Below are 13,741 nucleotides of genomic sequence, written 5' to 3'. Positions count from 1 at the left end.
GCCATGGAACACGTTGGCAAACGGTTAGTGGCTGTGGACAGTCTTTGCGGACGACATCCGGTTGGGTGCGTGTTCGGTAGACGCCGGCCGGGTGCTCGGCCGAGTAACGATTGTGCGTCGAAAGCCTCCGATGCGAGCGCCCCATCGAGAAGGTGCGCACTTCTCCCAGTGTGAACCGACAAAGTCTGAGCCCAACGGACCAAAAGAAAGACAAAATAACAACGATGGCAGGCCAAAAACACGCGTATACAACGGAGAAATCCGCATTAAATGCAGCGCCAGCCGGTGCAGTGGCGTTGGAAAGAACTAAAAAAATAACCAAACAAGCAATAACAAATTTGGCACGCCGGATCGGCGCGCATGCGCAGACCGCTATCCATCAAGCCGGTCCTGGCCAGGGATGACCGTCGGAGTGCCGATAGTTGGCACCGGACTGAAGCCGCTACCCTTTCCAAAGTTTTCTCCCAAGTCCAACCTCAGTAATGGGAAGCCCCAGATTTCGAGCCAACCGAGCGTTCTAACTGGCCCATTCATTCCAGTATGCTTAAGTCTGTTTCGAAGGGGACAAAGTCCCCCTAATTTGAACCTTAAATGCGCGTCCCGGGTAATTGAAGAGGGCTGCCCATCCGCAGATTATACTTCGAGCAAACATAGGCCGTATAATAATGTTGGGTTCGTCACAACAGCCGGCACAGCATCTTCAAACCGGGATGTCTTAAACGGACTCTGCAACGTTTCTGAGAAGCCCTTTCACTACTTCCTTCACGTCTGAAAGCAATGCGAAAGCTATAGTTATCGCCAGCACGAAGCGGCACGTCGTGATTTTCTCGTCGCAGCAGATGCGCCTTCCGTTTATGCTGTGTGACTTTCTTTTTTAAAGTGGCCATCGAATCCTTCCATTGTTCCAACTGAATGGAAGCCGGCTATTAGCCGCTACATCACTGTAATGACATAATTCCAACGATCAAAGAAAGCCAAGACCGGGAAAGAGAGCAAACCCTTTTGAGCAAGGTTCTAAATTATATGATGGACATAGTGCAGCAATTTTTCAATGGGGTTCTTTGCGACCCCTTAATCTAAGTACTGAATGACTACCGGTTGACTACGTTATGCAAGCATACAAGATTTCGAGAATTAAAAAATATGCTGCTCGGTCTCTTTAAGCATTTTGCTGTTTCAAGAAAAATGAAAAGACCTGTAGCCCGCGCGAACGGCTTATGTGAAGCAGCAGACAGGCAGCCAAGCCACCTTTGCGCGCCTGCATTACTAGCGGACTGCTGCTATGGCTATTCTTGCTATTTTTTGCTATTTTGCTATTTTGCTTTTTGCAGTCGCGGCTACGTGCGCACCGCATCTCCAAGGGCCTGTTTCTCTTGGTTCCCATCTAAATCCGTCCATTGCGCATTGCGTACTTGCGGAGAACGTAAATATTGCCGTTGCGCTCCTAAAGCCGGGGATCTCTATACTTTATCGCGCATGCGTTCCTAATATTTCCGAGATGTACAGCTAACGAAATAACACCCCACCACATGGAGCAATTCTTAATTTCAACAATTTTTCTGCCCTCTCGGAGTTCGAATGAACGAGGTTCGAGGTTATACAACCAGCACGGCTGACATCTAACATTAGGAACTGCTGGGTGTGGGAGACCTCGGTAATTCATATTAACACATTAGACACCTTTACAAGTATACTGCCATCACATGTTCAACTCCCCACCCTACGGCATATTTGTAAAAAAGGCAAGATATAAAAGGCACAACAGAAAAAAACGCGAATACAGGGAACAAGCAATACAGAAAAAACTGCTAGGCATGCAAGTAGACACTATTGTCAAGCTGTTTTCCGTGTCGAGCAGCTCACCTTTCTTGATTCTATCCGTTCTTCTTCCGTGATTTGACCGGCTGAGTCAATTTTTGTCTGGACCTCCATGTCCTTGCTTTCGCCACAAATCCATAAATAAAAAAATTGCTATGAACGTACATAATTTATAACATTGATGCACAGCATGCAACCTTTCAGTTGCCAAATCACTTGCTAAAAGTACATCAAGGCCTTTAGACAGGCTGCACAGAGACGTTATGCTCTTGCAATTGATATTTGTCTCTGGAAGCCCTTCGCAGTGGAATTACGGCAGCCCGCCGATCTTATTGAATACATAAGAGCGTTTTTATTTCTCGTTCAGCGTTTACTAGGCTCAAATTCTGCTTTTCGCAGCTGTAAAAATGATCTTTTCAAGTCTGCACGGTTCTAAAATTAAGGATCACTGAATTCTATCTGCCAAACCCGTTTTTATGGATGTGTAACAAGAAGAGGGATGACAGTGTCAGACATGGAATGAATTTTAGATACCAGGATCATGAAATGCGAGAAAATACCGAAGCAATTCGTATTCATATAAGGGGAACGTAATGTGTGAGTTACTTTCACTAATGATTTCAGAAAAATCCTCACACCTTTAGAAACGTTTTAAGTGCAGAGGTACAGTTCTGTTTCATCATTATACCCAATGCATTTAGTGCACGAAGGATTCACTTGCACTTACTTGAATCCTGGGTCGGTATATATTTTCTTTATGCTACAAGGACCTCTCAGTTTGTGCTAAGTCTGGTGTGGTGCCCATGTCGTGTAATTGTAGGATAATTTACACTTTCTGGTGCTCAGTATTCCACAAAAAGTGCTAATTCCAGCAAATCCGCTTCGGCAGTATTTACTGTGAGTCGTGCTACTAAGTAAAAAGACGAATTCTTCTGTTAGCCTGTTTAGGTATACAACGGCGGTGAAGAGACTAACGTGTCCTGCTGACCACGACGAGTTTTGTTCGATCAGGACACGGGTAGCCGTAGGATTGGTGGAGATACTCTTTGCTGCACAGATTTTACCGCACATTAAATATGTACGGGTGGTATAAATTATGGCGCACCTGATAGCTGCGCCTCAGTAGAGGAAATTCGAATGCCAGCTTTTCATTTAGTAATGTACAGCCGTAGAAATCTGGGAAGTGATGAAGGTTTTTTAACAATAAACGTTCATGTTTTGTGCTCTTTGCAACTAGTACGATTACAGGTTTTGCATACAAAAGAAATTAAGAAAGAATCGTTTTATGCTATAAGCAACGGAGGTGCCCCGTGATATTAAGCTTTTCAGGAGCTGGTGTCGCTTACAGAGCTTATCCGGTTATCCGGTGTATTGTTCCCGATTACCCCAATTCATGGACAGTAGCAGAAGCTGGTAGCCCCAAAGGTAATGGGGAAACGTCCATAGATGCCAACACTGCAAATAAGTTTTGCGAAGGGCTTGCGTTGTCAAGATATTAAACACAATCAATAGATTGCACGGTAAGCGACAACAAAGTGGCACTGCAGATTGGTGCCTGGCACTTAGGGGTTTGTGTTTAGGCACAAATAATTCGGTCCAATCGCAGTTTAGACTCCAATTGGCGGAAAAACAACAGCCTTTCTCGAACATTCCTCCCCAGAACACAAGAGGCATAGTCACAAAACAATTAGAGTTCCAAGACGTCTGTTACATATTACCTGTAATGTTTAATGCGTATGATAGTTGGATGCAGCAACAACACACTACAAATGTTACATTTCGTTCATCGGGTGAACAGGAATTTTCCAGAAGAGTAGGAGGGCGAACCAAGGGGACCGACAGAAAAGAATAGAAGGAAGACGGTGACGCCGTGATCATGTTAAACAGGAATTCAGTCTGATGTAAAGTGATTTTCTTAATTTGGGGTGGCTTCGGGCTCCTTTCTTCAACAACATGCATCTCAGCTCAAATCTTATTTGCGCTTCAGCTTTTAAACATTACCAGTAAGCTGCTGTCGGCATTAGCAACTTGTCTTGCAAAGCCAGGCGAAAGTTTTGCGGAGATGCTGGGTCTTGGAGGAGATCCTCAAGACAATTGTGCTGTTTGACACTCTGGGTATGGACCAATAGAAGCCGGTCCATGTGATTCAAATAAGATCCTTGATTACAAACCATAATACGGGTCTGAAACAAAACGATTTTAGCAAAGTCAAGTATAACTTAACACCAATGCTGGACCTTGCGTCCAAGCATTATTTCTTGCAATTAAAAATCACTTGGAATTGCATTATCCAAGGTCTATAGACATTGCATATGGCCGCGGGAGTGGGCACGGAAGAGCGGAAACCATGTGGTCATGTGCAGCTCATTGCCCCCTTCTGCGAAATGGCATTCTTCGCTTCCAAATGCGTCAGCATTTCCTGCTAGAACCTTGCCAGTGGAGCAGCAACTGCCGGCCGTGGACGGTGACATGCATTATCTTCGTAATATTTGCGCCGCCGCAACACCCCTGACCACATCAGCCACACCAACATCGACATCGCCAAGCGCGAAACCTACAAGAAGCTGGCAGCACCCGCACAGCTTCAGTGGATACGGGAGAGCGGCCACCATGCCGTCGTCGCTCAACAATGCCTTCCCGTTTCTCGTGCAGGTCGGTAAAGAACCATCATTGTATTCTAAGCGCTCTAACAACCTTTGTCTGCTGCTTCTCCCGTTCCCAAGTGTAGTTTGTGAGAATTTTAGCGATTCTGTGCTTGCTGTTTGACTGTTACTTCTTGGCCTTGATATAGAGCTTAACACGGGGTCGCCTGATGTCGAAACGATCAGGCTGCACAATGCATTACTTGCTTGCCATCAAGGCCATTTCTGACACACAAGCTTCAAGGCACGCTGAACTTATCGACGTGCTCTCTGATCTAAAGCAAAATTAGGTTGAACAAGCCCAAAAGGTGTCCGACTTGACAAGTCGGACCACCGTAGAAGCAGCGGTCGAGTCTTTTGCAGGTTCTTAAAAACATAGGTTCTTAAAAACGAGGCCACAAATTTACGTCTCAATGACCTTGAAGACAGATCGAGACGAGACAATTTCTTTTCTATGGTACCTCTGACAACCACTTGGAAAAGTGGGAGGACTCCGATAAAAAATCCTGGGACATCTCCACTAACTTAAAAGATGGGGTAGGGCGAAGCATGCAATGTATCGTATTCTTGGCGGCTTGGCGTTTTTTTCCAGCGGAGAGGGAACTGTTGGGGGAGGGGGGTCCAGAGGTATACAGATTTGCTGTAAAAGTCTCTTGTCTTTGAAGCACGAAGCGCTCCAGCGCGAGGCGTGAACGAGTGTCCCAGTGATTTTTATGACTGTTTGACTAATAAATATTATTATTATTATTATTATTTAGTACGCGTTACGTACTAGCGCGAGGCGTAAACGAGTTTCCCGGTGTTTTAGTACCGTGACTACATGAGACGACGCTTACGACGACGACATGAGACACCGAAAGCCCCAGCCCCTAATGGGCTTCGCCCCTAAATTGCGTCCGTGACTTCGGTTCACTGCAACACTCTCGTCACTTTAACATGCGCCTGACAGAAGACATGATGGTTCGATCCCATAGACTCGGAATATATGTTGAAAATAAAAAAAAACGACAGATTATGCCAAAGGTTTTGTCATTTAAAAAAAAGGATAGCATTCTGTTGCAAAGCCACAACTAAAAGGCACAGGAGTCTCCATCAGCGAGGATTTTTATCGTGAAACGCGTCAATCACGAAAGAAGTTAATTCGGAAAGCAAGCGGGCAGGCTTGCTCGCTCGGTTCTAATAAGCTTCCAATACACAAAAAGACGTACGTCTTCAGCGCAGCCACCAACAGTGTGCGCAATCTTACGAGCACCGACAAGTGGGCAAGTGTGCTAACTGAAAGCGCAGAAAAACGCAGGACGAAGAGAAGAACTACACGGGACAAGCGCTTACTAACAACTGAGTTTAATGAAACCAAAAGCGGAAAATCTCGACACAGCGCACCATGGTGGCGCATCATACACACAAAAACTCACGTAATTCAACAACAATCGGGAAGGAATCAGCAATCAAACATGCACCGCAACAATTGGCCGACGTTCCGTGCGAATGTCGGCAGATCGAAAACATCATGACAAAACGTTGGGAAGCCAAGAGATTTGCCGGCTTTTCACTGAAGGCTATCATCAAAATTCCTCATCAAGGAGGGGCACGGGTGAGGCGCTGACACAAGTCCCATTCTTATAGTACAAAAAGACAAACTAAGCCTCCACCACCTCGCGTGTACGTTGCTGAGAGGGCCTAAATAGGACTTCTGTTTTTCCAGCAGAGGCACACACACAGCTTCCTACAGTGGTAAGAGATGGGAACATGGGCCCCCTCAGGAAGATGAGTGTTCTCGAAGACTCCTCGTCCTTGTGAATTGTATCTTCCTCTTCCTTGTGTGTGAAATTGAATGTTTGAATTGATATTCAAATTGAATGTCACTGATAACAACGTCTTATCTCCGGACTCCCAACACAACACCACACACACGTACCCAGGATTTTTTTTCGGGGTGGGGGGGGGGGGGCAACGCAAGGTTACTTTTCTATGCAAATTAGGGGAGAGCAGGGACGTACCCAGCGGGGGGGCCCGCCCCCCCCCCCCCCCCCGAAATATTTGGGGCCATACCCCTCCTTCCCCGCGCCACCTCTTCTCCCCTGGCACACATTCTAAAGCGCCGCCATATGAATCCTGTGCTTGATAGCTATTTGAGGCGTTTTTTTTTTAAATGAGCCAAATCCACGTAAGGAGAATTTGAGGGGGGAAAAACGGAAGTTTGGAACCGGACCTAAAAGCAGTGCTGTCAAAACTATTAAATGACATGTTTCACATGTCAGCTAGGGGAAATCTATAGCGACAAGTAATTAAGAATTATGCTGATAATTTGAGCAATATTAGGATAAGTTCGGATATGGCTCGTACTCAGTTGAAACAGACAAGTTGGTGCGGCATTCTTAGAAAAACTTTATTGCAATTTACTTTCAAGAATGGTACGATGGAGTTTTAAGCAAAAAAGGCAATAAACATGCAACAGAGTTTCAAGAACAGTAAAACTGTACATGAAGAGCCGGTGAGTCCTCTTGGCATTAGCAGCTCTTTTTGAATGGTTCCGTAGGGTACTTTTTTGGGCACGCCTGAAGACACTAATGAAGGTCTTCATTGCCTTGCTATAAATTCCCAAAACGCTTCACAAGAAGCCTGCTCATATCATCTTCCGTGGCCTGCCATGGCTTGTAAGCGGCAGCTAATTTGTTGGGCACGTAAATGGGAAATATGGGAGTAATAACAATAATAATAACCAGATTTACTCCGTAAGCACGAGGGAGACGAAATAGAATGATGGTATCACATCTCTCAGTTTCAGTTCGTTCACTTCCGTTCACGTTATCGTAGACGTGTGGCGACAGATAATTTGCCGATCTCCTCATTGCTAGCTCACGGCAAAGCGCGGCAAAGCGACGAGAAGGGAGGAGGGGCATTGCCCCGTCGGGGCAATGGCCCTCCTTCTTTCTCGTCGCTTTACCGTGTCCCCCCAGCCGTCGGCGGAGTGGCAACTCTTTGGGACGGCCTTGCCGGCGACCTTCTACGCAACTTTTGGGGAGGGTTTTGTTTCCTCCCGACTTTCGGGGGCGGCGGACAAGGAGGAGCGGGGATCGAAATCCTAATTAGTACGTGTGTTGCTGTGCGGGGGTGGCTTCGCTTCCGACTGCATGCGCAATTTTGCTGAGTTTGTCCGGAGCTGCAGCCCAGAGCGGTCGCATCAAGATTTGCTTCCCGTGCCAGTTGCTGGGCGCCAGAGCCCCACGAATTTCTCGCCAACCGCGCGGCGGTTCGACACCCTTTCTGTCCCCCGGGCCCCCATCAAGAATCGTGCCGCGGTACCCTTTTTGTGTTCTCCGGCGCCTTTTAATTGTAATCCAGTTTTCATTGTCTTGTGTTATCTTATGCTCATGCTTCATCGTCTCCTGTAAATAAGTGTAAATGGACTTTTTCTTCATCATCTATTTGCCTCATCTCGTCAGCGGGTCCTTCACCCTCCTCCACGACGACACCACCCACCGCAAAAATGAACCAAACTTTACTGGCGGGTTTACGGACACCGAGCTGCATTCCAATGAACAGACTTCGAGAACACCCGGCTTGAGCGTTGAAAGGCACGGAGCCAAGGTGGCAAATGGTCAACATGAGAGAGACGGGTGTGCAGCGGGTGATCGGTGAAAATGAACGCGGACCGGACATCTCGACGGACACCAACCAGACTATTGGCCGAGAGAAATTTCGGCTTCAAAATTGGACTGCGAATTGTTTCTTTGTATCAGAGAGGTTATAAAACATCCTGTACATATGATGAAAATACGAGGCGCATTAAACATAGCTTAGTCTCGCGATGTCGGAGTATCTTCAAGGTGTCGGCGGATAGAAACTAGTTTACTTCACCAACGGCCCGAACGAGAGGACAGGGGAGCAGCTCATTCCCGCCTTGCATTCCCGCCTATGGGCAAGGACAGCAGGACAAGGCACGCTGCGACGCCGACGAAGCGACAAGGCGCATCCCTGGAAATAACAAGGTTCTTTACAAAAATTGCAAGGTAAGCGCTGACGCGTTGGCGCTTGCGACCGTTTTTTATCTACGTCTACTGCAGTCCAGTGCGTCTCGATACCCCAATTTCCGAGGCCTGAATTGAATGGCAGACTGTTAAACGTCGAACTCTGAGGGTGTTTAGGATAATAACACACGGAATTAGGCGTATGACATCTCCGATTTACCTAGCAGTTAGTTTCCTTCCTTCATAACTAGAAGCCACCGCCTTGTTCGGAGAAAAATATGGAACGGCATGATGTTTGCCACGGAGATCTGAACTCTCGAGTGCCTACATGCACTTCCATTTCTGCCTACTTCGATTGCGTATAACGTGTGGGATGCTCCGGAAATATGCCTCAACATTAGCAGAGGGAATGTATATTTACTGTGCAGTACGCGTATTCCTGTAAATATTGTATTACTGCCGTTCTTTTTTAATTTTGCAAACTTCGCGTAGGGATCTTTCACGTGCGCCGAAATTTTGAACATACGAGTATTTTCGCTTTTCGCCTTCATCACAAAGGCGGATACACTTAATTTCATTTCTCTGTGCAGGTTTACGTGCCTTTATGGTAAACGTTGGGTGTTCATCGTGTTTGTACTAGTAACGGTCGGTACCCTCGCCCTCTCCCCTAATTTGCATAGAAAAGTAACCTTAGGTTGCCCCCCCCCCCCCGAAAAAAAACCTGGGTACGTGCCTGTTCTTAACAAATCCATAGCACTTTCTTTCGATGTTAATTGTTGCTTCGCTGATATTGTCATTCTAACCGAAACCTGGCTTCCCGCAAAACTTAAGAATAGCGGGATATTAGACTGTGAAAAATCGTATTGCTTCTACAGACACGACCATGACGTTCTATCGGGAGGAAGACTTGTTATAGTGGTCATCGATAGGCTTGTTTCGCATGTAATCCCGGTTGTGACGCCACTTGAAGTTGTTTGCGTGCGTATACTTGTTGCTAGCCGCTTATTTATTACCTGTGCCTGTTATAGATCAGCAATTGCTCCAAATTCTTTTTGCAGCCAATTTCCTGACTGTAAAAGGGTCGAAAGTTGGGCAAGTTGGTATTGACTCAAAACCAGTTGTGAGTCTGCGATTGTGGTGTCTTCAGTGTGTTCACGTCCTCGTTAATTTGCGCGCAGTTGGATTTTTAAGATGCAATTTCCTGACGTAGTTGATAAACTGTGCTTCAGATACCCTAACTCGCCTGAGCTCATTTTGGTATATTTTAATTTTCGTAACATGCAATGGAGACGTGATTCAGTAATTGTTGAACAAAATTCCGCCCAGTGCACATAATTTCTCATTCTTTGCGGTAATATTCTTCGACAACTTGCTCTCATGCCGACGCGAACATCCTCTAACAGCTTAGACTTGATTTTTTTTCACTACACCACATTTGGTTTCCCCTATGACTTATCTACCAGGCGTAAGCGACCATTCCATACTTCAGTTTTCGTGGAAAGCTGGGGTATCTTCGAATAAGTTTTAAAGTAATACAAGGCTGCAGCAGGGCCGATGTCGCGTCAATCACGGCTGGGTTAGAGGTGCTTCTCGCCTACTATGTTCCCCACTTTTCCGATTGCACAGTTCAAAAAAATTGGTCCCTTTTTCAGAACAAGCTGTTATCTCTAATGGACAAATATGTCCCCCCAAAAAAGCCAACGAATAACCCACGTTCACCTTGGTTTACAAATACACTAAATCAGCTGCGTAACAAAAAAATTTGCTGCCTAACTGCTCCTGTTCCGAAAAAGGCAAGTCTTTGTCGACATTTGCAAAGTAAAAACCTCCCTTCGCTTTTCCGCTTACCTCTCATGCCTTGCGCTCCTCCAATGGTGAACACGCTAAAGGTTTTCTCAAGTCAATTTAAATTTACCGCGTTAGACCGCTCCAGGCCGGGTGCCTCGATGCCAGCGCTGCCGTACGGCGGAGACGCGCGTTAATCAAGGCGCCCTGCTTCAACGTTCATAGAACCACTTTTGCCCTTCTCCAGATGCGTTACAGTGTAACATTTCGTAACCGTTCCCATTCGATTTCTTAAAATCCCGCCACAAGCTATAGCGGCGCGGGAGACAGAGTGGATATAGTATTTCATTTTCGATCCCAAAAATAAAACGTCGCTGAATTTTTTTATAAAGGAATACTGCAAATGTCACTTGTGCATTGATTTTCTGCCTCACATTTGCGTAATGTTTTGTTCTTGTTGAACAATGTTGACAAGTATGGACATTGTCACCGGACTTGGATGTTTAGATATCGTTGTGGGTATATACACCGATTGTGGACCTTCCGTTTCTCTTTGGCCGGGTGGCTGAATCGAACTACAGGCGGACAGACAGATATACAGACATACAGACAGGCGAAAATTTTCGCGTTTAAGTAGCCCAAGAAAGACTTTCGTCTTTAAAAGAAGCGAATGTTTCATTGCGCGAAGCGAACAAATCGTTCTGACCACTAGTCGCCCTATCGTAGTCGCCCTACTGACTTTAACGTAGCCGCTTCGAATGCAAAGGGGTCGTTTCAAACTGATACGCTGCCGTCGCTGTTACAATCTAACCCGCGGAAGTTTTCGACCATAGTCAGCGGCACTGAAAACGAACTTATTCAACTTGTTCAGTCAAATACCCCAGTCTCCCTAAGCCATTCTAAACACATTTTCCGTAGCTTTCAATCATGTTTTTCCTACCTTTATTCAACCTCCTCCACCTACGCAGTTACTACCAATGGATCTCATTGTTATTGACTCAGTTGGTATCCAAGCACTGACACGTAGTCTCAGCATTTTATCTCCTGCTGGTCCCCATGTTATTAATTCTAAAATGCTCAATCGTGCACAAGCCTATTCATCTGTTGCAATTTCAAAAATTTTCGAGCAATCTCTGCATCATCATTCTACGTTGTCTCGCGATAGGAAGGTGGGAACAAATCAGGCCCCGATAATCGTCGCCCCATCTCACTTACGCCCCTTCCTTGTTATATGTTAGAACACGCAATATATTCCCATTCACTTGACAGCAGCGGCTGCGGCAGTGTCGGCACAGCCTAAACGTCTTTCTTCAAACGCACAGGTGGCGGGCGGTGATCACCGGGCGGCGATCATCAGGCGACGATACCGCAAGAACGCTGCGAGACCTGGTTTGCGCCTGCGCATCAGCCGGTCTACGAGCGGAGCCTACACCTGCCCTGCACCAAGCTGGGAGCCCATCACGCCTGCGTCAACTACGTCGCCCGCCGGCATAAAAGGAGCGAAGGAACAGCAAAAGCCTCACTTGACAGCAGCGGCTGCGGCAGTGTGGAAACAGACTAAACGTCTTTCTTCAAACGCACAGTTTGGTTGGTGACCGTTTTCATTGCTGATACGAAAATTTCTTGCCATCCTGTCGTAGCTGCTGCTGTCATAACTGCCAACGTCTGCTGTACGATGTCATTTCCGCTTGCTGGTTCGAGCTTCTGAGTGTACATTATTACGTAATGACTGCTGTTGTTTGATACGTTGTCCCTTTTTCATGTCGCTCATAACCATGAGTAAAGAACTTGTAAATATGTTTGAGGCTCTCAAACAAGAACTCAAGCAAGAGTTTCGGGAACTGAGGGAAAGTTTTCAAAAGGCCCTGAGGAAAGAGATCAGGGAAATTAAGAACAGCATGACATTCATAAATAAACATTTCGAGGAAATGAGCACGTCAGTAAAAAGCATGGAAAAGGAAAACGCAGAGTTGAAAAAAAACATTGCTAACTTGCAGGGGGAGTGTCGGGAACTAAGCGTCAAGTCGAAAGATCATGAAACCAGGCTCATGCAAAATGAGCAGTACTCGCCAAGCTTCAACCTAGAACTGAAAGATGTGGCGCAGTTTGAAGGGGAGGATGTCAAAGAAATAACAAGAAAGCTTGCCCAAGCAGTAAAAGTGCCGCTTGAGGATGCGGACATTGAGGCTTGCCACCGTGTGCGAACAGCCGGGAACGCAAGCTCGCCTAATATTATTGTGCAGTTTGTGCGCAGGTCAAAGCGTGATGCCTTTCTTGAGAAAGCTAGGAAACAGAAGCTAACATCAGCTGTATTCGACCAGGAACCACCTGTTCCTATCTATGTGAACGAACATCTGAGCCCTTCTTTCAAACTATTGCTTGGCGCGGCGAAAGCTAAACGACGTGCATGCGGTTGGAAGCATGCGTGGACAAAGAGCAGAAAGATCTTTCTGCGCAAAACTGATAACTCGGATTATATTGCCATCAACTGCCTTGACGATCTATCTGCTATTATGTAACTGTATTGTGGTCTGGTAACTGCGAAACACTTCTTTAATAATGGGAATTCAACCTACTGAGATGAATCAGTTGATCAATCTAAAAAAATCACTTACATCTTTTTTTCATCTCAATGTTCGCTCGTTAACAAATAAGGAAGATGAAATGGCAATATTCCTGCATATGTGGGGAGCTGAATTTATCGTGATAATTTTAAGAGAAACTTGGTATACAGGGGCATCAAAAATATTTCACCCCCTAGGCTACAATTTCTTTTCTCGCCATCGCAAAGAGAAAAGAGGGGGCGGAGCCTTACTCCTAGTCAAAGAACACATCGTACTTGCGACTGTTCATAAATTTACCTTAGTAACTCCGGACTACGAAGTGTTATCTGTACGCAGTTACAAAAGCCTTTTTTGCGTAATGTACATGCCACCGTCCGGTAACTTTCAGGAATTTGTCTCATTTTGACAGAGCGAATTTGACAGAGCAAAACTTCGATGTAGGTGTAGGTGGAGACCTTAACGTAAACATGCTCACAACTTCTCAGTCGAAAAAGGAGCTCAATTCGGTCATTGTAGCTTCTCGTTTTCATAATGCCATCACGAAGCCAACATGCATTACTAAGGAAAGTGTGTCTTTGATAGACGTCTTCACCACAAACTGCAACACGCAGCTAGTGCTGGCAGACACTATTTACACGGACATTATTGATCACTTTGCGATATTTATGCTGGTTTCGAAGTGCAGTAACCATTCCCGGAATGTTTCACAAGTTACACATGTTCAACCAATCACAAATTCACAGCTTCAATCCTTTCGTACTGCTGTGAGCAGCGAAACCTGGGATAACGTTTACCAATCGGGGACTACTGATTCCGCCTACAGAAGCTTTATTGACAGGTTTAAAAGAAGTTATGACGCCAATTTTCCGTTCAAAGAAATGGAGAAACCTAAAAAAGCTCGAACGCCATGGCTTACCTCTGAACTATTAAAAATGGTTACACATAAAAAAAGTTGTATGCA

General features: G+C 45.8%; 1 protein-coding gene across 1 annotated transcript in view; it reads right to left on the bottom strand.

Moving 5' to 3' along the window:
* The window catches only part of LOC144177985 (ATP-binding cassette sub-family C member 2-like), a 603,957-nt gene that overhangs the window by 155,662 nt on the left and 434,554 nt on the right, over nucleotides 1-13,741 (bottom strand). Inside the window, exons 17-18 of the mRNA XM_077705540.1 lie at nucleotides 3,820-4,001; nucleotides 1,864-1,939 (exon numbers count right to left, since the gene is read on the bottom strand). Of these exons, the coding sequence (XP_077561666.1) occupies nucleotides 1,864-1,939; nucleotides 3,820-4,001 (258 nt within the window). The remainder of the gene's footprint in view (nucleotides 1-1,863; nucleotides 1,940-3,819; nucleotides 4,002-13,741) is intronic.

This window comes from Haemaphysalis longicornis, unplaced genomic scaffold, assembly GCF_048455015.1.
Source record: "Haemaphysalis longicornis isolate Haplotype H1 unplaced genomic scaffold, Haemaphysalis longicornis Haplotype H1 scaffold_1, whole genome shotgun sequence".
NCBI classification, from domain to species: Eukaryota; Metazoa; Arthropoda; class Arachnida; order Ixodida; family Ixodidae; genus Haemaphysalis; species Haemaphysalis longicornis.
Note: the sequence above shows the minus strand (reverse complement) of the source record. Positions and strands in the feature narration are given on the sequence as shown.